This window comes from Aedes aegypti, chromosome 3 (genome assembly GCF_002204515.2).
Source record: "Aedes aegypti strain LVP_AGWG chromosome 3, AaegL5.0 Primary Assembly, whole genome shotgun sequence".
In the NCBI taxonomy this organism is placed as follows: Eukaryota; Metazoa; Arthropoda; class Insecta; order Diptera; family Culicidae; genus Aedes; species Aedes aegypti.
The window spans coordinates 320,117,541-320,141,269 of NC_035109.1; the positions used below are offsets into that span (position 1 = coordinate 320,117,541).

At 37.0% G+C, this 23,729-nt stretch overlaps 1 protein-coding gene across 1 annotated transcript; it reads right to left on the reverse strand.

Moving 5' to 3' along the window:
* Positions 1 to 8,048: 8,048 nt before the first annotated feature.
* LOC5564364 (protein farnesyltransferase/geranylgeranyltransferase type-1 subunit alpha) lies at positions 8,049 to 23,293 on the reverse strand. Its single transcript, XM_021850481.1, has 4 exons — positions 23,139 to 23,293; positions 22,855 to 23,052; positions 21,501 to 21,855; positions 8,049 to 8,619 (listed from the first exon to the last, which is right to left on the reverse strand). Exons 2-4 carry the CDS (start codon positions 22,994 to 22,996, stop codon positions 8,118 to 8,120), a joined length of 999 nt encoding a protein of 332 aa, XP_021706173.1. The 5' UTR covers positions 22,997 to 23,052; positions 23,139 to 23,293; the 3' UTR covers positions 8,049 to 8,117.
* Positions 23,294 to 23,729: the final 436 nt, after the last annotated feature.

Sequence of the window (23,729 nt, forward strand, 5' to 3'; positions counted from 1 at the left end):
AAAGTACGGAATTGATGCAGAATGGCATTTCTTTGCTACGTCACATGGCAAAGGTCCTTGTGATGCTATTGGAGGAACCATAAAGCGCATGGCCACAAGAGCAAGTTTAGCCAAAGAACGTGAGCATCCAATTAAAACTGCAAAAGAACTATTTGATTGGGCGAATCGCAGAAAAGAAGAAGATTTAACAAAATTATCATTTTGTTTTACTACTACTGAAGAGTACGAATTAACGGCATCAGAGCTCAGCGAGCAATATAATAACGCGAAAACGATCCAAGGAACCCAAAAATTTCACTGTTTCATTCCATTGTCAGAAAATAAAATTAAAGCAAAACTATACTCGAACTGTACTGATAATGATGCAAAAGTGTTCGATATTGTAAAAAATTGAATAACAATAAATAAATAAATAAGTATTAATAAAATGTTTTCATGACCTCATAACGCATACCCAAATCCAAAACTTTTAAAGTTTATATATAACATTTAGAAACTCATCGATCATACTCTAAAAAAAAATATCCTGGTAAAAAAAAAAATATTTTCGTGTAATCTGTTAATTCATTTTAATTTATACATATATACATATACATATAATATTTATGCATATACATAATATTTATACATATAATATACATAATACTAATGAATACATGAAAACGACTTGTTTAATTCACGCAAGGCCCTTAAGGCGAAGATAAATCGAAGCCAAAGTTCAAATTTTCAAGAGCACGGATCTGGAGAACCAAACACCCGTTTGAGCTGAAAACCTAATCGATTGGTCACCACCAGCTAGTGACCAATCGATTAAGTTTTCAGCTTAAACGGATGTTTGGTTCTCCAGATCCGTGCTCTTGAAAATTTGAACTTTGGCTTCGATTCATCTTCACCTTAACAATAAAATCAGCAACAAACTGCGGTTCCCGTAATAATTTACACCGAAAAAAAAAATTTTTTTTTCTACTAAATGTGAAAATTGTGACATGTTTGAAATGTCATAACTTTTTTGTTTATTGGTTTACCATCACCAAATTTTTATGGTAGATAGCTAATATAATGGACCGTTTTCCCGTTACGTTGGTATTCCGATAGGGTTTTGAGATATTTGAGTTTTTGTGTCAAAAATTATGTTTTTTAATGCAAAAAAAAAATGTTTTTGCTGTGTGTATTTTTTTTTTGGAATCTTTATTTAGTTGTCTAACTTTGTTTCTTCAGTTGTCTAACAATCGAACGAACCGTTTTTGCTGTGCAGCTTTTTGAATATTTTTGAACCATTTTCACATACACCCTTTTGAAAAGTTAGTCGTGACTCAACTTGAAGATTTGATATCGGAAAATGACGATTTAGATGGAACTGGAAAACTGTGCAAAGTTTCAGCTCAATAGAAAAAAATGAATTAAAAAATTTACCAAATTTTGGTGCTGTTGCTTGGAATCACTCTAATGTAATAAATATGTAAAATGTCTTTATCCCCTTATTAATAGAAAATCAAAACTTTGTCTTAAGAACAAGCTTTTGATATTCAAACAAATTTTCAGGTCAGCCATGTTGTATGCTGTACCAATATGGACTAGCTGTTGTAATAACAGGAAGAAAGCTCTGCAGAGAATTCAAAATAAAATTATGAAAATGATTCTGAAGCTTCCTCCCTGGTATAGTACCAATGAGTTACATAGAATATCCAATATTGAAACATTGGAACAAATGTCAAATAAAATGATTAACAATTTCAGGCAAAAATCGTTACCGTCAAACGGGGCTTCTTTTGACATTATTTCCACATTCTTCAACTTTGAGGATTTTTAGCTCTATTTATAATGGATAGATTTCGATAATTCTTGCGCATATTTAAGTTGTATTTGTACGTAATCAATTTGCAAAATATGAGGCAAATCCATCAATAAATCAAAAAAGTTGCTTGAATAACGAAAAAAATGTGTCCTTCAAGACAAAAAAGGGGCTACTTTGGACACTTTTAGAAATTAATACGTTTTGATAGTAAAATGATTTTTCATCATAAATTTCAAACTGATTCTATTTATTATCGTTCATTGTGATGTTTTCGAATGTTTTTCAATGATATACATAATTTAGAAAATTGTAAAGCTTGAAAAAATTACACATACCTATACAATACTTTTCACAAAAACATGCTATTCATATTTTTTAGTTTGCATGCTGATATGTCAGCTTTACTTCCTTTTAAATGTCAGCTAATAAATAGCGACTTATGCTTGATTGTTCAAGTTAATGCAAACGAATTGTGTAACTACCAAGTACTGAGTTAAATAATTCGCCTTGTACAGAAATATTCGTTCTGATTCTTAATGTTATATGAACGATATGTAGAAGAATCTAATAATTTCCTGTAACTAAAAATAATTTTTATTCCAAATACAATCTATGAAGTATACAAATAATGATTCACAAGATCATAAACAATAAAATTTTGCTTTTGTTAGATCTATTTTGGCTCTTAGTAGTTTTGAGATGGCGTAAGAATAGTTTATTTTAACTGTTGAAAGATGCCATTGATTTGTATAGCAGATTAATGTAAAAAAATGACTGAACAGTATTTTTTAAGGATTATGTTGTGAGTTTACTGTTTATACGAATTGAATTATATATCTTTTACAATTATTTACTTTTCTTAATCCTTTTTTTTTTTTGTGTTGTAAAATATGAAAACCAACACTTTATAATTAAATATGAGTCGTAAAATTAAGACATTTGATCATTTATTTTTCTAAAAAAACAACTTTCAACATAAAACTGTCACAAATTTCTTGGAATCGTGACGATTCGATAGTTTTATGATGTTCCCAACAAGTTTCCACGATATGTGAAAAATTCATACAATGTTTACATAGCGAATGTTTTGTAGCTTGTAAATATGCAATCTTCTATTGCCACGATTGATGCGTTATATGTTTAGGTTAAGTTAGGTTAAGTATATTCAAAGCGTTTTTTTTTTCTTTTATAAGCAGGTAAAATCAACCCACTTGTAAAAAAACTGAACCGCTACGGCAAATGAAAAGTAATATGTTGTTAACAAAATGTTAATAAAATCTTAAATTTGTTTTACCAAAATAGGATGATAGTGTTGTCTAATAACACAGAACACCTAGATATAAGAAATGAATGTAATGTTTGGAATGATACTAATAAAGAAATAAAAAAAAAACACTCCGGACGCGCGAAAGCGAACTCGAGCGTTTGGAGCTTTATACCACATTCCCGGCAAATCTCGCGCAAAATTAGGGGAAAAACAAAACACCAAACCGACTAGTTTACTCAGGCTTTTTCGAGGCACTCTCTTCTTCTTGGCATTCACGTCCCCACTAAGACAGAGCCTGCTTCTCAGCTTAGTGTTCTAAGAGCACTTTCACAGTTATTAACTGAGAGCTTTCTTTGCCTAAGTTGCCATTTTCGCATTCGTATATCGTATGACAGGTACGATGACACTCTACGCCCAAGGAAATTTTCATTACGAAAAGATCCTGGACCGACCGGGAATCGAACCCAGACACCTTCAGCATGGCTTTGCTTTGTAGCCGTGCACTCTAACCACACGGCTAAGGAATTTTTTTTTAGCTACAGATTGCCAAATTATAATAAAACACTGGTTTTATTGATATTTACATGAAGTTTAAAGTATGATTTATCAAACAATCTTTATCTGATATTTTCCCCCATTCTGCAAAATAGGACTTTAACTTTCACTTTAGATATAATTTGGTTAAATTTATATTAAATCGATTTCTTTTAAACAGTATCCATACTACAAAATTCTTCGTTTCTCTTATATGGCAAAACACAATACTTTTCTAAATGCTTTAGAAAAAACATGTTTCGCAGTGTTATTGGGAAATTATGGAGAATCGATTGCGTTTATCAGCTCAGAAATGGCTTAAAATCTGTCTAAGACTCTGATATTCCTTCACTTTTGAAATTTTCTTGAATCAAAAAAAAAAAAAACTTTTGTGGTAATTCTACATTTTCAGCTTTAAGTTCTGTGTTATGATATAGTCTTTTTTCTTATGTTTTGTAGGTCTTGGAATCAACGAAAGATCCTAGTCTTGTAGACAAGTTTGATGATTTGAGAAATTTGTTCGTTTTTTTACATTGCCAAAAAGTTTCTTCAATGTTTGATTAATCTGAAATTTATATTAATCCATATGTTTGATAACTCAAGGGGAAATCCTTCTTCAGAACTAGGTCCAAAGTCCTGTTCTTTGTGTTTATAAAAAAATGCAATCTCTATGGAAACAATTTGAATAAACTCTTGCGTCATGTTTTGAAAGCGTTGATGTGGCCCGCTTAACCAGTTAGGCTGAGGAGCACTGTTCTAGAAAGTCACTCGTTACGCATGTAGACCTAACGATCTGTACTCCAAGTAGTTCTTGGATAACATCTGGAATGGTTTACCCAACCTTTGGCAAACAGTATAATTAGATCTCCATTTGCGTAATACATGGTTCATTTACGTAATAATTCTATATTAAATTCTATTTACTTACCCAATACGTAAATGGAGGTTTCAGTGTTTTACCATCATTATCATAATGATACCCGAATCCAAATCATCGAGGGTTTGTTGGCAGTGCTTTTCGAAACCCTCCCAATTAAATAGACATTCTGATTGTCTTCTGTAATATCATTAGTTGCTCCAACGCCATAGGCAAACAAATTGGAGTGATTGGATTCAATATACGCTTGACTTCACCACTTACCTTAGCATTGATTGAGTCATTAGTCATCAGTCCAGCAACCCGATAACACTGTCAAAATGCACTGCTCCATTCATCTGGGATTGGTTCTTGGTGTCATGCTGGTGGTGGCCACACCAGTTACTCAAAGCTCGGAGCTCAATGTTACCTATTCATTTCGGGATGCGATGCCAGTAATGGCGCAACCTGGTCGGAGCGTGCAGATTACCAATGATACCTTCAAGAAGGTAACGATAGAAAACCCTATCGGTTATAATATAGTGCTGAATGAAAACAGAAGCACATCACCACCGCCATCGAGTTTGGATAATGGCGCTCGAGGTAGAATCTACGATGGCAAAGTACTTGCAATCGTGATGGTGCTTGGCGCTGGATTGTCTTTCCTTTGGGCAATTTGAATCGAACATGACGTTCAATTGCACGATTCTGTATTAGATTTCCATTCAATGTAAAATGAAAATTGTATGCTTTGAAAAATAAATTACGAAAGTGTTTGAATTGAGGATTTCTTATTAGTTCGGTGTTGAAATGAAGTGTTTTTTTATAACTATAAGTACACGACACTGAAGACGGCCTTACAGTTGAGGACAAAATACGCGTGTCTGTTAAAGGATACAAACTCCAATGGAATTAAACGGTATAGTATTAAATTTGTTTTATTCATCTACTTTAAAAATACGTTTTAACTGTATTACCTTTTTTGTGACTCTCAGCCAATAACTATGGAAGCATTTCCAAACTGAACTCTAAGCTGAGAAGCAAGTTCTGTCCCAGTGAGGACGTAATGTCAAGAAGAAAAACCAAGTATAGGTGTGCAAGTGCATTTTGAATCTGCTTCCAAAAGCTTTTGGTGGACCAGATTCTGTTTCCTAGAAAATAAAACCAGTTGATTGTTTTGCGACGCAAACTCAATATTTAAACTTCTAGTCCATGGACGTTTTTTTTCATTTCGTTAGCGTTAGCGTTAGCGTAGTTACAGATCCAGACTTCGTAGATTGGATACTAGCAACATTCATGTTTCTTTTTAATAATCTCATCCTGACTACTTTCAAGAACAAGGCAGGGGAGTATACCTTGTTTAAATCATAAACAAGAATACTAAAAGCATGAATATCGCTATTCCCGGCCACGCCCATCTTTACCGTAACTTGGGATAGGGGAAGGAAATGTTGATGTAGCACTTACTTAATGAGAGGCCACCGACTCAGCGACACCCTCATAAGTGCTACGGAGTTGGAGGTTGGGGAAGGTACAGTTGTGTTCAGAATAATAGTAGTGAAAGCCGATTTTCATACAAAATGCTCAACATTGGCATGCTGTAACTTTGTTTCCATATGAGCAATCGGCATGAAATTTTGGCAGTGAACTACACTGCCCATAACTGCATATTTGTAACATTCGACAAAAGTAGGCATTGAGTAAATGGATTATCCAGTGTGCATTTTATGGCAGTATGGGAGGAAACTACAATTTCTAAAAATTACCAGGAACTCAGAAGTGCTTATTTGAGGCTGATATTTTGTACAACTCATATCGCATACTAGGTGAATTGTCAGAAAATAATTCTGATAGAAATTTCATTGCTATCACATAACGAGGCTCATTTATAATCCCAATGTGACTGTTATGCGGTTATAATTACCAATGTGACAAAACAACTTGGTATTTTTTTTCGAATTTTCTAGAACAATCTCACAGATTTCAGTAAGTTGATCGAAAGTATTTATCATTTAATGACTCTCCATGGTATTAACTCCATTTTGTCAAAAATGTCGAATGTGACTGTTTTGCAGTTATGGGCAGTACAAATATGCTCAATTTCATTATCACAAAATTTGAAAATTTTCACACTACCGGCTAAAAATTTAAGCACCAGGTGAAATCGCTCAAAATAATAGTAGTTTTTCTTTTGTAAATTTTTGTTCAGCAACAATTTTGTAAAAAATTGTATTGTTTATACATTTGAAGCTTGGGTGGAAATGGTTGAAACAATGAGTAAAGAAAAATTCAAAAACTCAAAATACAGCAGATATTGAAATTATTAAAACTACTATTATTTTGAGCGATTTCACCTGGTGCTTAAATTTTTAGCCGGTAGTGTGAAAATTTTCAAATTTTGTGATAATGAAATTGAGCATATTTGTAGTTCACTGACAAAAGTTCATGCCGATTGCTCATATGGAAACAAAGTAACAGCATGACAAAGTTGAGCATTTTGTATGAAAATCGGCTTTCACTACTATTATTCTGAACACAACTGTATATTGTCAGGATTCGCCTAGAAAGCTGGCGATAGACCATAAATATTTGTTGTTTAAGCGTTTTCAAATTAATCTTTTGAATGCCGGCAATCAAAAGAGAAAACAATAGCTTATTTATAGTATAAATAGTATTTCGCGAAATGCTTGTCGATTGTGCAGTAATATTTTTGCTCAATAACCAGTAAAAAGCAAAACCGATCCCTCCAGGGTCATCGGAAGCGCGTTCGAACTAAACACCCTAGGATAACACAGTCGGTTTTTCTGCTCAAAATTATACGAAAAGCAGAATCGATCCCTCCAGGGTCATCGAACGGTTAAAAAGCATCCACAACCGATTGTTATTTGCTTAACATCCGCCCGGACAGAATGCGCAATCTGAACATAATTATCAAACTCCGAAAACAACATTTTCCGTTCAAGAAACGATCAGAAGTTCCACGACGCGGACAAAAACGATCCGGAAGGCTCACAAAAGAAAAAGTATCATACTGGAACAAACTCACCGGATTGATTCTCTAAATTTATGTGCTGCCTGTCACTTCCGGATGGTTCGGTGAACTTAGGGCAGCCAAAAACCAACAGTACTGAGGACACAAATCAAACAAATCACTTTTTCATTTTTCACTATTCCATTTCTGAATGTAAAAACTGTCCTGCTTGGGCTTCACGAAGCACTACCCAGCAAGACGCTCCAAAACAGGAAAAAAAAATCTCCAGTGACGAAAATACTCGCAAAACCGTGAGCTAAATCTATCGGATGACGCAAAACCGAACTGTCCTGCTTGGGCTTCACGAAGCACTACCCAGCAAGACGCTCCAAAACAGGAAAAAACAAAAAAAAAAAACTCCAGTGACGAAAACATGCGCGAAACCGTGAGCTAAATCTATCGGACGACGCAAAACCGAACTGTCCTGCTTGGGCTTCTGGACGTTTTTTTTTTTTCATTTCTAACAAAAAAAATATACAAGAAATTATTCAAAATTCCAGGTAGTCCACTCTTATGCAGGCTTTCTCAAAATATTTCTATGAAAACTTAATAAAAACGCCCTCTCTTATCATTTCAAAGCTTCATTAAATTTTGATTGAATATGTGGTACTTAAGTAGACATAAAAAAACGACCTTACAGTCCATTTTGGTTTCCTTCGGCATCGATCTTCCTCCTGAAGTTCTCCACAATGTACCGCCAGTATTTGCATCGGATCTTATCGTGCTGGGTGGCCATCGATTCGCACAGGTCCTGCACCTTGACCTTGTACTCATCCGGATCGTTACCGGCCTGCTTGGTCTCGAAGTACTTCTCCTCGTACAGGTCAACCAAAAATGCCAACAGATACGGCGATCGAATGCCGGAATCGTACAGATCCTCGCAGAATTCGACCACCTCCGGAAACTGACCGAGCTTGCCGTCACCCTGCTGAAGCAGTCCCCGCAGGAAGTTCCACGGGCTCTCGTTGTTTTTGATGAGCCGAATGCGATTCATGACGTAGTTTATCTCCCGTTCCAGTACATCTGCACTGAATCCGGTGTGCTTGAGCACGAAAAAGCGCTCGTTCCATGCCGAATTATTACGCATATCTTCCGAAATGAGCCGGTCCACGTACTGCAACTCATCTTCGAAGAGACTGTAAAAACATAAAAGTGAGATAACATACCGTGACGGCCTCATGGTATGGCTCCCCAGACCGTTATCAGAAAAAAAAAACTCTATCAAATCTGTGCTCACCAGTTATTTTCTATGACTAAGCTGCATGTCTAGGCGAAATTAAATTAAAAACGTAGGACCTGTCCTAGAATTTCGCCCCTTTTTTGGTATAAGTTCACAAACTCATAAGAAATCAAGGAAACTTAAACAGATTTTCTCTCTATCCCATGGTAGCTTCAGAACTCCATTGATTTTCGATGAACTCAAGACAAACTTAGATAGATGAATACTAAGGTACCGTGGGGCAAGTGGGTAATGGATTTCGCATAGTTGGGATTCTTCAAATTCTAGAGACCTTAAACTAAAACAAATGAGGTTGTGTATATTTTTTAGCTTGACTCCCACCAAATATAAGCAGTATACTGAAATTGATTTTTATGTTAAATTGAAGAAAAACAGGACAGAAAAAGTTTTAGAAAAATGTCTCTTTACTTTTCACTTGCCCCACAGGCGGGGCAAGTGAAAAGTTTATCGTTTTGAACAACAAATCCAAAAACTAACAGTTACATTCATGATTTCTACTACCTTTAACATTTGTTAAGGCGCCCCAATGAACAATAACATAAGTAACAAATAAACAAAGAAAACTTTTTTCTTGTAACTTGAATTTTCTTCTGTTCAGTATGCTTGTTGAAATGATTCGACAACATTATAACTGCAACATTTCCAATGTTAGTTCTTACATCATGGGACAGCAATTGCATTTCTGCTCTGTAGAATATCCACCGCTCGTTATTTGTTCTTAAGAAAATCGGATATGACCCTTCAAGAGAAATCAAACGGAATCCTTCAATAAAGTATTTAGAAACTTTTATATGTGGATACACCTATACCCCATTTTTCATGTTTTGTACTAGCTTAACATAGACATTCCACGATTTCCGTGCGTTCTCTTATGTTGGAACTTTTCAATCAACGTCTTCCTTTTAATCGGCTGTCCGAAGTAAACATATTGATATCGTAATATTTGGCAACCTTATTTTTAGAGAAGTTCCATGATTTGATCATGATAATAGCATTTATCGCTTTGAGTATAGTGTTTCTTGAATTATCAGCACGTTCTATTGTTCTATGATAATTGCGAACCTTGAATACTTATAGCTACCTAAAGAGAAAACACAATTTCAATCTCTAATGAGAAACTTTTCACTTGCCCCACGTGATTAGAAAATTGGCGGTGTTTCAATTTAGTTATTTTTAGGTCTATGTCGAAATAATTCTAAAACTTTTTTTATTGCAGTTTAAAACTGTCAGAATGGACAACTTAGAAGTGGTACAGAAAATTATTTTCTGCAACTTTTTTCCACTGAAAATATCAAAATAAGATTGCACGCCGCCAACTTGTTACGGAGTTATAGTTGACAGGTTAACAATATTTCGCTCCATAATGCAATAATGGCTGAAAAATCTCAGAAATCTCTTACCTATCGTAATGATCTCAATGGCCTCAAAGGTTTACGCATGAGTTTAAAACGTTCATTCACATATTCAGAAATATATATCAATTGATTTCACTTACCCCATTTACCCACTTGCCCCGCTGTACCTTATTTAATAGTTATTGGAATAATTGACGAATAAATGTGAGGTTAGATTTTGCAAAATCCATTGCGATAAGTTAAAATTGGCGATCACCATGTGATGTAAGTGTAGGAAAAATGGCTTTTATTAGAAGTTTGACAAATGTTACCTCATGTAGGCGACAGCAAGTCAAAATTAGCTTATTCAATTTCCAAATTTTCCTAAACATAACCCAAATTTTATTCGTCAATATTCTTTGGTTATTAAGTCAATCTCATTGTCTACTAATTGTTTCAATAATGAAATAATTGATAAACTTACCTACTATTTAAAAACAAGCATTTTTTTTTTCAAATAAATGAATAGTGGAATTTAGTACTATACCATTCATTTCCACTAGAATTTGTATCCTTTTACAGATACGCGTATTTCGACCTCAACTGTAAGGCCGTCTACTACTACTTAAGGACATTGTCCCAAACGTCCAAAGATGGCACCCGTCAACTCCCTCTTCCTTCTTCCCTCTGAACGCTTCCCCTCATGCATACTCTACCACAGCCACAGCGAGCGTTCAATAAAAATAAAAAATATACCAACTAACCTTTTCAGAATAAGCATATTTTGCTACTCATATTAAAACAGTGAGTTTTCTTTGTGTCGGGAGATATTCTGGATCATTATAATATATAATTCATTAGTTTTGTGCAAAACTAAAATCACTTCGCGAATGCTATTGAATTTCTCACAACACTTGTATTTTCTCACATCACAAACTATTTCCGTGTATAACTTTCCTTCCATACACCGCAGCACTTCAAATTCTTGATGGAATACTCTATACACTCTACATTTTCGTCTAGAGTACTTCCCAGACATAGAAAACTAATAGTTTTTCACTTTTGTGTTCGAACAAACTACGCGTAAAAAGTTCCCACGGAATCGGATGTATTAAACCGGTTTTTTTTGTTTTGTGTTTGTCAGTCAAATGTTGCTAGGGTTGTTGCTATGTATTTGAACAACGTTCTAAGATCTTGAATTCAAATATATCAATATATCACTACTACATATACAGTCGACTCTCCACATCTCGATGTTCTACATCTCGATATCTCTCCCTATGTCGATGGTTTCATAGGTCCCTTCAGTCTGCATACATTTTCTCTCTCCAACAGTAGCCATCAATCATGTTTCTCTCATCACTGGATCAGTTCCTGCCATCTAAGACATCCCGGTCCTGTTTTCGTGGAAAGGGGAGGGGTCTTCCACACTCCACCCGCAGGCAAGTATTCAAATTACTCATCCCTCCATCTGCCTGAAGTACTTTTGGATACCCACAGAACACATTTCGTTGCTGTTGATGCAAATGACGGAACACCTGACTGCACGCAGCATTCTGTGGAAACCCACCATTCTGACGAACAGTGCACAACACACCACGATTCTAGTCATCAGCGGGGATTAGCTACTACTCCCGTAAACATGCAGTCAACGCCAGTCGATCGCTTTCTGAGCATATACTACCAGAACGTTAGGGGAATTCGTACGAAAACCAACGCGCTTCGCCTTATGCTAAGCAGCTGTGACTACGATGTCATCGTCTTCACTGAAACGTGGCTTCGGCAGGATATCATCGATAGTGAAATCTCCTTTGAATATAACATCTTCAGATGCGATCGTAGCGCGGCAACAAGTGAATTTTCGAGGGGTGGCGGTGTACTAATCGCGGTCAAGACTGCTCTTCAATGTAGTGCACTTGAACTAGGTGATTGCGGTCAACTCGAACAGATGGTAGTTCGCATCAAACTTGCCAACCGATCACTCATCATCGTCGCTATATACCTTCGACCAAACTCCATTCCAGCTAGTTACACCGCTCACACCAATGCCATCCAAGCTCTTTGCGATATGGTTTCAGATACCGACATCATACTAGCTCTAGGCGATTACAATCTTCCTAACCTGCAGTGGCAGTTTGACGAAGACATCAATGGCTATTTACCGACGAATGCTTCTACCGAACAAGACGTTATTTTGACCGAATCTTTTTCCACTAGTGGCCTCATTCAGTTGAACTCTATAAGCAACTCTAATGGTAGAATTCTAGACTTGGCATACGCACACACTCCTGACTACATCGAATTCATCGACCCACCTTTGGACGAGCATCACAAACAGTTTATTTTTAGACTTGACACACGGTACACTTCACCATGTTTTGACAACGTCCCAATGGACCAATGCACGAGTTCACTAACTTGACGTTTGAGCGGTGCCGAATTCACTAGTTGCCATGGTCACGTAAATAACACGGCACCGCTCAAACGTCAAATAGTGAACTCGTGCATCGGTCCATGGATGTCACGGCTTTCGACTTCAAGCGATGTGATACTGATGCGCTTCGCTATAAACTCTCTTCAATCGATTGGATTCATCAACTCAGCTGTTCTTCTGTGGACGAAACGGTGTGTGCTTTCTATAATATTTTGCATGGCATATTCGATCAATGCGTGCCTCATCGTCGGCTTGCTCCAGCAATCGTCAATTGCAAACCTTGGTGGACAGCTGAACTCCGTCAAATGCGTAACAGGTTACGAAAAACTCGGAATCAATACTTCGGCGATCGAACTGATGCAAATCGAATTGCACTTCACCAGCTGTAAACTGACTACAACGACTTGCTTTCATCGACCTATGGACCGATGCACGAGTTCACTAATTTGACGTTTGAGCGGTGCCGAATTCACTAGTTTCCATGGTCACATAAATAACGCGGCACCGCTAAAACGTCAAATAATGAACCCGTGCATAGGTCCATACAGTATATGTAAAAAACATCCAATCCAACTTGAAACAGAATCCATCCTCGTTTTGGTCATTCGTCCGAGCACAGAAGTCATCGAAACGCACTCCATGCAACGTCAAATACAACGGACAAACAGCAAGCTCAGCCAAAGAGGCGGCAAACCTATTTGCCAACTTTTTCCAAAGCGTGTTTCGAGATTCTTCTCCAGCAGCCAGATTCCACCATCTTCCATCGTATGACGTCAACTTGCCGGATTTCCGGTTTTCCACCAGGGAAGTTTTAGAACTGCTGCACTGTCTGGATGCATCTAAGGGACCAGAGGTAGACGGACTACCACCATCGTTTATAAAGAGTTGCGCACACGAGCTGGTTACTCCAATAGCACTGACCTTCAATCGCTCTCTAACAGAGGGTACATTCCCGGCTATGTGGAAAACTGCAAGAATGATAGCAATCCACAAAGGAGGATCCATCAATCATGTCGAGAACTACAGAGGCATTTCGATACTTTGCTGCCTTGGTAAAGTGTTCGAAACCGGTGTTATTTATACAATGCCGCAAAACCCTTCATCAGCGAATTCCAGCATGGCTTCGTCGAAAACCGGTCAACAACGACAAATTTGATGGAATATGTCAACACTCTGTTTCCTGCAGTGGAATCACGATGCCAAGTTGACTCGGTGTACGTGGTTTTTTCTAAGGCCTTTGACTTGGTTCCGCATAACCTTCTTATTGAAAAACTGCGTCATTTGGTATTCCCGAGTTGGATCACTAATTGGCTTTATTCTTATCTCACAGACCGCAAAGCGTTTGTCCAAGTTAACCAACAAGTTTCAACTCATTTCCCCATCCCTTCCGGAGTTCCGCAGGGGAGTGTGCTTGGTCCTCTAATATTCGTTCTGTTTATCAACGATCTAGCTGACCGAGTGTCTTCATGAAAATTATTCTTTGCCGATGACCTCAAAATGTTCCGGATTATCGCTTCCGCCTTAGACTGTACAGCTTTGCAAAATGATATCGATCAACTCACTGACTGGTGCCAAGAAAACGGGATGTTCGTTAACATAAAAAAATGCAAAGTAATCACTTTCACTCGATGTCATACTCCGATTTGTTTTTCATATAAAATCGGTTCAGCCTCACTTGAACGGGTTGAGTCCATTCGAGACCTGGGTGTGATAATGGTTAGCAGATTGAATTTCAACGAACAAGTCTCATTGGCGGTATCCAAGGCGTTTTCTGTGCTTGGTCTCGTTCGCCGTCATTCAACGTTCATCACCGATATCTACGCTCTAAAAGCCCTGTACTGTTCTCTTGTTAGAAGTATACTGGAATATGCCGCTCCAGTGTGGGCCCCGTACCAAGTAACACAGATTTTGAAAATCGAGCGTGTTCAAAAGTATTTTATTAGGTTTGCTCTCCGTCAACTCCCCTGGGAAAACCCTTCAGAGCTACCCCCATACAACTCGCGCTGCCTGTGTTTTTCAATCTAGTATTCATCAAAAATTTGTTTTTTGTCTCGATCTCTCCCTATCTCGATGGTTCCTTCGATATCGAGATGTAGAGAGGCGACTGTACTGCTGACATATTTTATTCATATCATAAATACTAAGGAATGCCTTGTAGCGGTCGCAGTGCACTTTCACCTTATAAGACGTGGGAAGATTTTCCCATTTTGAGTCCAGTTTCAGAACCACGTTTTTGATTCCAAAAGACCGATTTTTATTATTAGAAAACACGCATTATTCGTAAAATCAAAAAACACTGTTTCAACTTATTGGAACTTATAAAGTTGGAACATTTTGAAGTATAAAGGGCGAACACGAAATTATTGCGACACATTCAACAGGTCATAACTTTTCTACCACACACTGTTTCAACTTATTGGAACTTATAAAGTTGGATCATTTTGAAGTATAAAGGGCGAACACGAAATTATTGCGACACATTCAACAGGTCATAACTTTTCTACCATTGGGTAAAAATCAACCAAATTTTGCACACTTCTCGCGTAACATTTCTAAAGGGCCAATCCTCAGATCGTTGACTCTGAGAGAATTCAATTTGAACATTATTCACCACATTTTCAATTCCTATTTCTCAGTATTCAAATCAATCAATGTGATTTCTTGCTAGTTGAGTGACGATTTACTATTACTACACACTAATAATCGATTTTATTCTGAAAACTGACAAAAATGCGGAAAAAATGATGAGTTTAAATGCTTGGCCCATTTTTGATTTTAAACAAGGCATGGGCCTTTTTTATTGGCCAAAATAGAATTTTATAAGCGTGCTTGGCCCAAGGCTAGGCCTTTTCGGTTTTCAATGAATGAGCAAGAGAGAGTCATTGGCCTCTCACCATGCTAAGGCCAATGACAGTTTGCGAAATTTTCCGATTGTAGGCCTTCTTGATGGAGCGAGAACCAATCATTGGCCTTTTCGAGCGGGGGCCAATGAATGATTTGGAAAAAAGCGGTTATTGGCCGTTTTGAAAACCGAGTTTATAACGGTAAGTTTTATGATTATGTTGACAATGTTTGCATAGTTTGTGGGTGTTGGGAGGTGCTATCGAATGGTATCAAAACCCGATTTGTTTACAATTTGATCATTGGCCCTTTAGAATTGTTACGCGAGACTTTCTCATTGATGTGTATTGTTTACATGCTGTCAAACTTGAAGTTTTGTTTTTCGATTCAACGAAAATGGAGGTGAACCAATGCGAGTCGAGAGAACAAATTCTTTCCAAACACCTGGAATTTCTTGATCTGTCGCACCGGCAGTTGGGAAAAATGTTGAACATTCACCATTCAACCGTCTCCAGCGTTGAAGAGCGGTTCCAGGAGCGGTTGACGTTGGACCACAGCAAAGGAGCTGGAGGAAAACCGGGACCGGAGAACAAAAAGACGGAGGGAAAGGTGAAGCGGGTGATTAAAGCAAATCCCAACGTCTCAAGCCGTGATTTGGCTAAAAAGATAGGCATGTCGCAGAGCTACGTCCAGAATGCAAAGAAGAGAGCTGGACTACATACATACAAGGTACAGAACTTAAACCGCAATGAGCGGCAACAATCGACGGCTAAAACTCGGGCACTACGAGCTCTACGAGAAAGATGGGAACCTGAAGCACCAAAATAAACATATTCTGTACCTCATGCCCTTTTTTCGCTTTACTTATTCTACCCTAGGACAGGACGTGACAGCTCAACTAAGACTGCCCAGTTGTTTTTCGGCCGATATCCTTGACGATAAAAAAGCCAGTGCTACCAGTATTCTTTTCAAGCAAATCTTGTAAACAAATTCAAATATCAAGGCCCATAATTTGGTTGTTTCTTGCACGCTTAATTCATATAGTGCAATAAAGGATGCTCCCTTGTTAAAAAAAAAAAAGTTTATATTAGAAACCGGCAAAACTAGTAGAGAAAATTGACACAATTTCCATTATATCTCGCGTAATCTGGGATAACGCCCTAAAAGCCATTGGTAACCACGTGTGTAGCTTGTTGTTTCTAAGCAAATGAACAAATAGGCAATCAAACCAACACCACCGGCAGGTAGATAATGATCCTTTCTTCGCCATAACGTTGTTAAATAACGTGTTAATCCATCCAAATACTCAGAAACACCGAGCTACACACATGGTTACCAATGGCTTTTAGGGCGAGATCATAAGTTATGCGAGATATTACTCTAAATTATGTATATTTCCTTGATTTTAGTATTGTAGGAGAATACGGGGAAAAGTTGACATCGAATATAAATGGATTCGAAACAAAAAGATTTCATGAAAAATTTTCAAACTTTTTATGAAACTTTAATTTATGATCTAGCAACACGGCCGGGCTACCAACAATGTGCCCTATTGAAATCCAACTCAACGAAAGTAGGCCTTTGCCAAAACGACCAATGAGAAGTGGTCTTTTTTGACTGGCAAATGGTATCATTTTTGTACGTTGACCTATCACGTCCTGTCTTAGATAAGAACAAATCAAAGCAATGCTCCCTAATTTATAGATCAAAGCAACGCAATGCAAAGGATATTTTGAAGACTGATAAGCGGTTTCTTCACCACCGCTTAGGCCTTAAACCTGGTTTAATCGTATGGGTAAACGTGGTTTACGGCTTAAGCGAAGGTGAAGAAATTGGCCCTGAGTAGAATAACTATGTGTTATGTAGGCTATCAAAAAATAAGCCGCTTAAATTATGTAATAATTTCAAGCAAGGCTAATAAAATTTATTTTCCATTATCGTGTGCTTTATCATCAGCTCTTCTCTATGCCATTTTAAATAAAAATTATACGACTAAACGAGGTGACTCATACCACCCCGTTGGGTGGCTCATAATGCCCCGTTTGGTAAGTGAACACGCAAAAAACATGGTTTTCAAAATCGCTGCAAAAAAAATCTCAAGCAGATATTAACATTAATTATCAACATAACATGAAAGGCAACATTGCAAGTCACTTGCATTGTAGCCCATATCGCCCCGATCACCGCTACATGTACTATGGTTAACTAAATAATGTTTACAGGTTGATGATATTTGAACGCTGGTAGATTTTTTTATGTTTTTGTGGTGGAAACAATTATATAAACAGCACTAATTTTGACTATTTTTTTTTCTAGAGTATTAAATTAAATTCACTGAAATCATCCTTGTTAATGATATGTTGCAGCACCAGTTTTGGCAATCTCTTCATGGAGACGCTGTGGCATTGACGAAATATTCTATTTTAGTAAGTTCGGATTGAGTTTTGACCACTCGAGTTCAGTCGCCTTCTTTAGGTATTGAACGGTGTTGTAAGTCTTCCCATGTTTGAAGACATTGTAAGAAAGTAGTCTTCAATTATTTCCTATGGGATTCAGTACCAAGTAGCAAGCAGACCACACCAATACAAAAGTATTTCACTCTTCGAGGGACTGTTTGAAATTCTTTGAAGCGTGGAACTGTATTTTGTGTTGCTAGAAGATCAATTTTTCTCCCATAGCATCCTCAGCAAAAGATAAGAAAAATTGTACGTACTGGATATTTTTTCTACCAAGCTCAATCCAGCCCAGCTCATTACAGACGCTCTTCCAAACTTTCTCTTCTCCGTTGGTTGGCTTCTCATTGTGTCAACGACAACTGAATCCATCTTGCACATCCAAGCTAAACTATTTTTCGCCATTTTAGACAATATTCAAATATTCGTCATTATTATTATTATTTATCTTTATTAGGGAGATTTTCAGCTCTTGGCTGGTTCATCTCCGCTATTCGTCATACCGTAATCCGGGGTAACATTGATCATTTTTTTTTGAATATTTCTTAAATATTTCGTTTGAAAATGCAAATGTCGTAAATTTTATATTTTTAAAACAAGTACTGCCACCCATAGCTCGTGACTATATACTGCATTTTGTTTTTTTGAAAGATTTAAGCATGTTTAAAAAAATGTTTTAAGTGATTTTTTGATTTAGCTGATATGGGGTAACATTGATCACCTATGTAAACAACGTTCCGTTATATCGAAAATATCGTTACTTAGTTAAATCATGCCCCCCGAAGCCGAATATGAAGGCAAAACGCTTACAAGTCATTTACTTTTTGAGTTATTTTAAAATTAAAAACACTTGGAACCACGGAATACGCCTAAAGGTAGGCAATTTCCTAAGGGAATTCTATATTATTTACAGTAATTTGTTAATGTTGCCTAATTGAGCATACTTATGAAATTTGTGACAACGGAATAGTTTTTGGTGATGCCATTTTTAGTAAGAACCGCATTTCCCTTGCTCATATCGTTTGCAGAACTTATGTGAGACATGAATCTTCGGTAGTGTCATCCTTACCCATTGAAATCATTAAGTGTAGAACTAGCCCTCGTGTGTTAAAATACACTCAAATAAAGATTTAAAAAAAAAAAAAAACATTGAAATCATTGTTTCAAAAAGTTGACAAATTTACGCAAAATGTAAACGCAATTTTCGCAAAAATCGTCACTTACATTAGCTTATGAAAATAAAAAAGAGAAGCACCATTCGTGATTTGGAAATGTTCCATCAATAAATGATGATACGATCTTTTAACGAGATGAGTCATTCCGATCAATGTTACCCGCTGATCAATGATACCCCGGATTACGGTACCTAAATCTATATTTTTGGGTGGAGGCGTAACGGGCCTTCTTATGGCGTTTTGTAAGTTTCGGAACAGTATTAGTTTTTGTAAACAAGATTTTGGGATCGTCATTCTAAACTTGTCGAATAAGCCGGGCAGAAAATCTTAAAATCGTTTCGGCATTGGTTTTTGGGGAAGTAAGCATCCTACGCATCTTTATCTCTTAGTATAAGGGCGCCCGTCTACCCTCTATGCTTCTTGGTTGCATAATTTTGGCTCATCTCTAGGTAAATATGCATGCCAATCTTGCTCCTACCATTGATTTTTCGCAATGATAGAACCTGTTCACGTAATGCTGCTACCCTGCCTCCTTCGAACTCGACTAGCTGTTTTTTGTTAAGGATTTTACTAATAATTATCGTTGTTAACGCTATAATTCAATTTTGGGTAAATATTGTTCGTTCTTTTCTATCGCCAGTAAACTATTTTAACTCGTTCAAACTACAACTACAAGCGTGTGCTAGAATAAGGACGTAAGTCGCAAGATCGATTTCTCTTCATCGATCCTCTCTTCTACAAGTTTGTCAGCATTTCTTCACTTCGGACCGCTTAGCAGCGATGCAATCTTGCGTCCCGACGAGAAAAAATGCTGACAGACTTGCATCTCCTTTAATCACCTTTAATCACAAAAGAGAGGATCGATGAAGATAAATTGATCATGCGACTTACGTCCTTATTCTAGCACACGCTTGAACTATGCAATTGCTGAGAAACACAGCCCCCTTCACTGGTAAGCAGGCAACCCGGGAATTTTGTCCTTAGGTATACTAATTTCCTCCTATGTTAACAAAGAAATCGTTCTCAACTCACATAAACGTGCAAAAACTATCAAACTGATACACATAATAAGTATACTAATTACTAATAAACATTCAATCGTATGTATTTAACATTTATTTCGATCGCTGTCTGCAAGAAGCCTGCTAAAAGTAGGGTGTCCTTATAATTATTTCCGCCAGAGTAGATTTCATATCTCGCGTTGAATATCACACAGGCGTATCTGCAGTGATCGATTTCTCAAAGTAGATTTTTTTCTTTGCTTTATTACACGAAATTCAATCGATTTTCGAAACATTTTAAGGTGCAGTACGAAGAAGGCGAGTACTTTCATCTGAGTCAAAAATATGTAGCAGTCGAAAAACAGTCGCCCGGCCAAGAAATAAGCTGAAGAAAAAATCGATGCAGATAAATCGATTACTGCAGTTACGCCCTTTTGATACTGAATGCAAGATATAGTTATCCCTGCACGATTTTTAGAGCAATTTCAGCAATTTTTTGAGGGAATTCATACAAAAATTTCAAAGTAACTTCAAAACATAGCCTTTTTTTCTGATAAATACAAAAAAAATAATCTCTCTGATTTCCTTTAAATTTGTGGACTTACCTCAAAACGATGTAAGTAACGTTAACCCTCTAATACCCAACCCCGCCTTTAGACGGGGTACACTTTGGAATTTTGTGTATTTTTTCGTAGCTCGGAAATTAAAATGATTTTATTTTTGGCCTAAACCTTGACTCATAACACGCATATAAGAAAAGTTTTTTATGATTTTTTAAACTTTTTTGTATTATTGAAAGTTGTTTGAAAAATTGTATTCTTATATAACCTACAAATGCCTGGGATTAATTTAACGTGTATTATAAAAAATCGTATCTTTTATATTTTTCTATGATCAACCTATCACAGAAGAAGAGCCTGATGGTATTGGAATGATTTCAAATCTGTTTTTCCGTTAAAATTAAAAAAATCATGTTTTCAAAAGTATAGTAAAAATTCAAATTTTTATTATTGTCAAAAATCAGTAACCAGAAGAGGCTTCAAGAAAAAATTGAAAAGGATAGGGATGTTCAAAAATAAAAATAATAAAAATCAAAAACCAAAATTCATAAATTTGCGAAGAAAAATAAATCATCGCCCAAACCGTGTTTAGAATGATTTTAGATAACGAAAAATAATATTTAGATCGAAAACAAAAATTTGGGTATTAGAGGGTTAACAGGAGAATAATCGTAATTGTTTTACAAACTTTCCATACCAGCTGTTTGCTCGAGCTGCTTTGCTGTTGGATCCAAACCGAATCAATGATCATGACAACCTTTTATTGCACTGTACTTGAAATCGGGAATGCAGTGAAATTATTTTCAAAGATTTCTTTAAAACAGTGGTTTCGGCCTTTTAACAAGTCCCAAAATGATTCTTATTTTTTTCCAAGACATGCAGCTTAGTTATAGAAAACGAGTAAATAGCACAGATTTGATAGATTTTTTTTCTGAAAATAACGGTCTGAGGAACACTCTACCCCTAACGTTTTACTTACTCGTATGTCTTGATAGCCCACTGGCGGTGCTGCCAGGCATGGTAATTCTTCGCATCCATGTTCAGAATGTTCTCGGTCAGCTCCAGCTCCTTCGAGGGGTCATTCAACCACTCCACAATGACACGGCGGTGGTGCCAAACTTGGTAATTTTTCGGATTATCCTCAATCACCCCCTCGATGTAGTCCAGTTCGTCGTACAGATTGAAATTCAACGCCTTCAGAATGTCCCTCCTGTACTGCCACACGGTGTAATTGGCCGCATTCAGTCTCGCAGCGTCTTGCGTAAGCCCAAGGGCGCGCACCGATTTTTCCTGCTTGGAGATGACCGCCCTCAGGTAGCTGAACACATCGTTGACTGTAACAAAAATAGTTGAATACCGTCAGGAGGGGCTGCTTTTGGTATCACATTTTTTAAGTTTGAGAACGTGTAAGTCTACGAATAATCAATACATTTCGTTCCAATTGAAAATCAAATTACTCAGGATTTCAAAAGTATTTTCAATCAAGAAAACCGTTCTCGACAATCCCTGGGAGACTTTTTTGGAAGAAGTCAGAATTATCATTAAAAAAACAAACAACAATATGAAAGCCCCTGGCGCTGATGGAATTGTCTTCATCCAAACTTCCAAAGAATAGCTTATCATTCTTGGTTGATATATTCAACAAAGGTTTTCAATTATTGGCATATTTTCCTGACAAATGGAAAAATGTCAAGGTTGTACCAATTTTAAAACCGGACAAAAATCCTGCAGAAGCTATCGTCCAATCAGCCTGGTTTTCTTCATCAGTAAACTTTTTTAAAAGGTCATTTTGAACAGAATGATATGGTCCACATCAACGAAAATTCATTTTTTTTTTCCGATGAACAGTTCGGATTCCAAAATGGACATTCGACCACTCATCAAATCTTGCGTGTAACAAATTTAATTAGTTCCAACAAATCTGAATGCTATTCTACTGACCTTGCTCTTCTAGACGTAGAAAAAGCATTCGACAGTGTTCATCATGAAGTTTTGATTTTATAATTTAAAATAAAAAAAATCCAACATACATTGTTAAAATAATAAAAAGTTATCAGTAAAATCATGCTTTTCAGGTTATTTTTCAGAACTCCAAGATGTATTAACAAGAAACATTACAAACTATTAGTTGTTAGGGAGAGATGATCGATGAAGAGAAATCGCTCATGTCAGTTAGGCCCTATTGAAGTAACAATGTACAATTAGATTTATATGGAAACATATAATATATTATGAGCCCTGTACTTAAGGGTCCCATCTTGCCCCTCCATACTCTACATGGTTCCCCCTTGGATAGCTATTCCAAAGAGAATATCTTCAAAAGATTGACTTACACTTCTCGCTGTACTGGATCATCACTACCGGATTTTCGCCGTCATCCTGCTTCAGCGGCTCGATATCGCTCCACTCCGGCCGGTTCGCGTACAAAGTCCAATCGTCGGGAAAATCTTCGTCGGAGCTGTTTCCGTCTGCCATCGTTGTTGGGTGCTGCTCACTGTCTCAATCTCAATGGTGCTGCTGTTAGGTTATTTCTATGGGGAGGGATTTTATATTCACTTATCACCTGGTTTTATCAGATAGTAAATTAGAATAAAATAAAGACAAAATCCACACGTACTTTGTTTTATTTGCAGTCGAAACCTGACGGTGGAGCGCCAGAGTCGATGAATTTAATTCATAGACTCTGAATTATATAGACGATGAATTTAATTCATAGACTCTGGTGGAGCGCATGAATAATAATGGACGAACAACGATCAAAGGATTTTTTTGTGTCGTCGAATAGAGCAAAACAAACGACACGATGACGTTTCGAAATGTCAGATCGCCAAAATAGAGGGGTTCTGTTATTAGGTCAACTACTCTATACAAGGAAAAAATATAGAACTCAAGACGAACCATTCAAAAGGCCTCAAGTTCAAAATGTAAACAAATTGGGTTTCTGCTGATTTCAGTGTATAAGGCTTCATTCAAATATCACGTAACGCCAATTTTAGACACCCTCCCTCCCCCACGTAACGGCTTTTGTATAGAAAATTTTAAATTTTTGTATGGACCGTAACACTATGTAAGACCCTCTCCTTCCCCCTATTGCGTTACGTAATATTTGAACGATCTCTAAGGGCCCATTCACAAATTTCATAACGCTGAAGGGAGTGGGTGGGTGTCCTTAAGATGTTACAGCTCATCCTCCTTCCTTCCTTTCTGG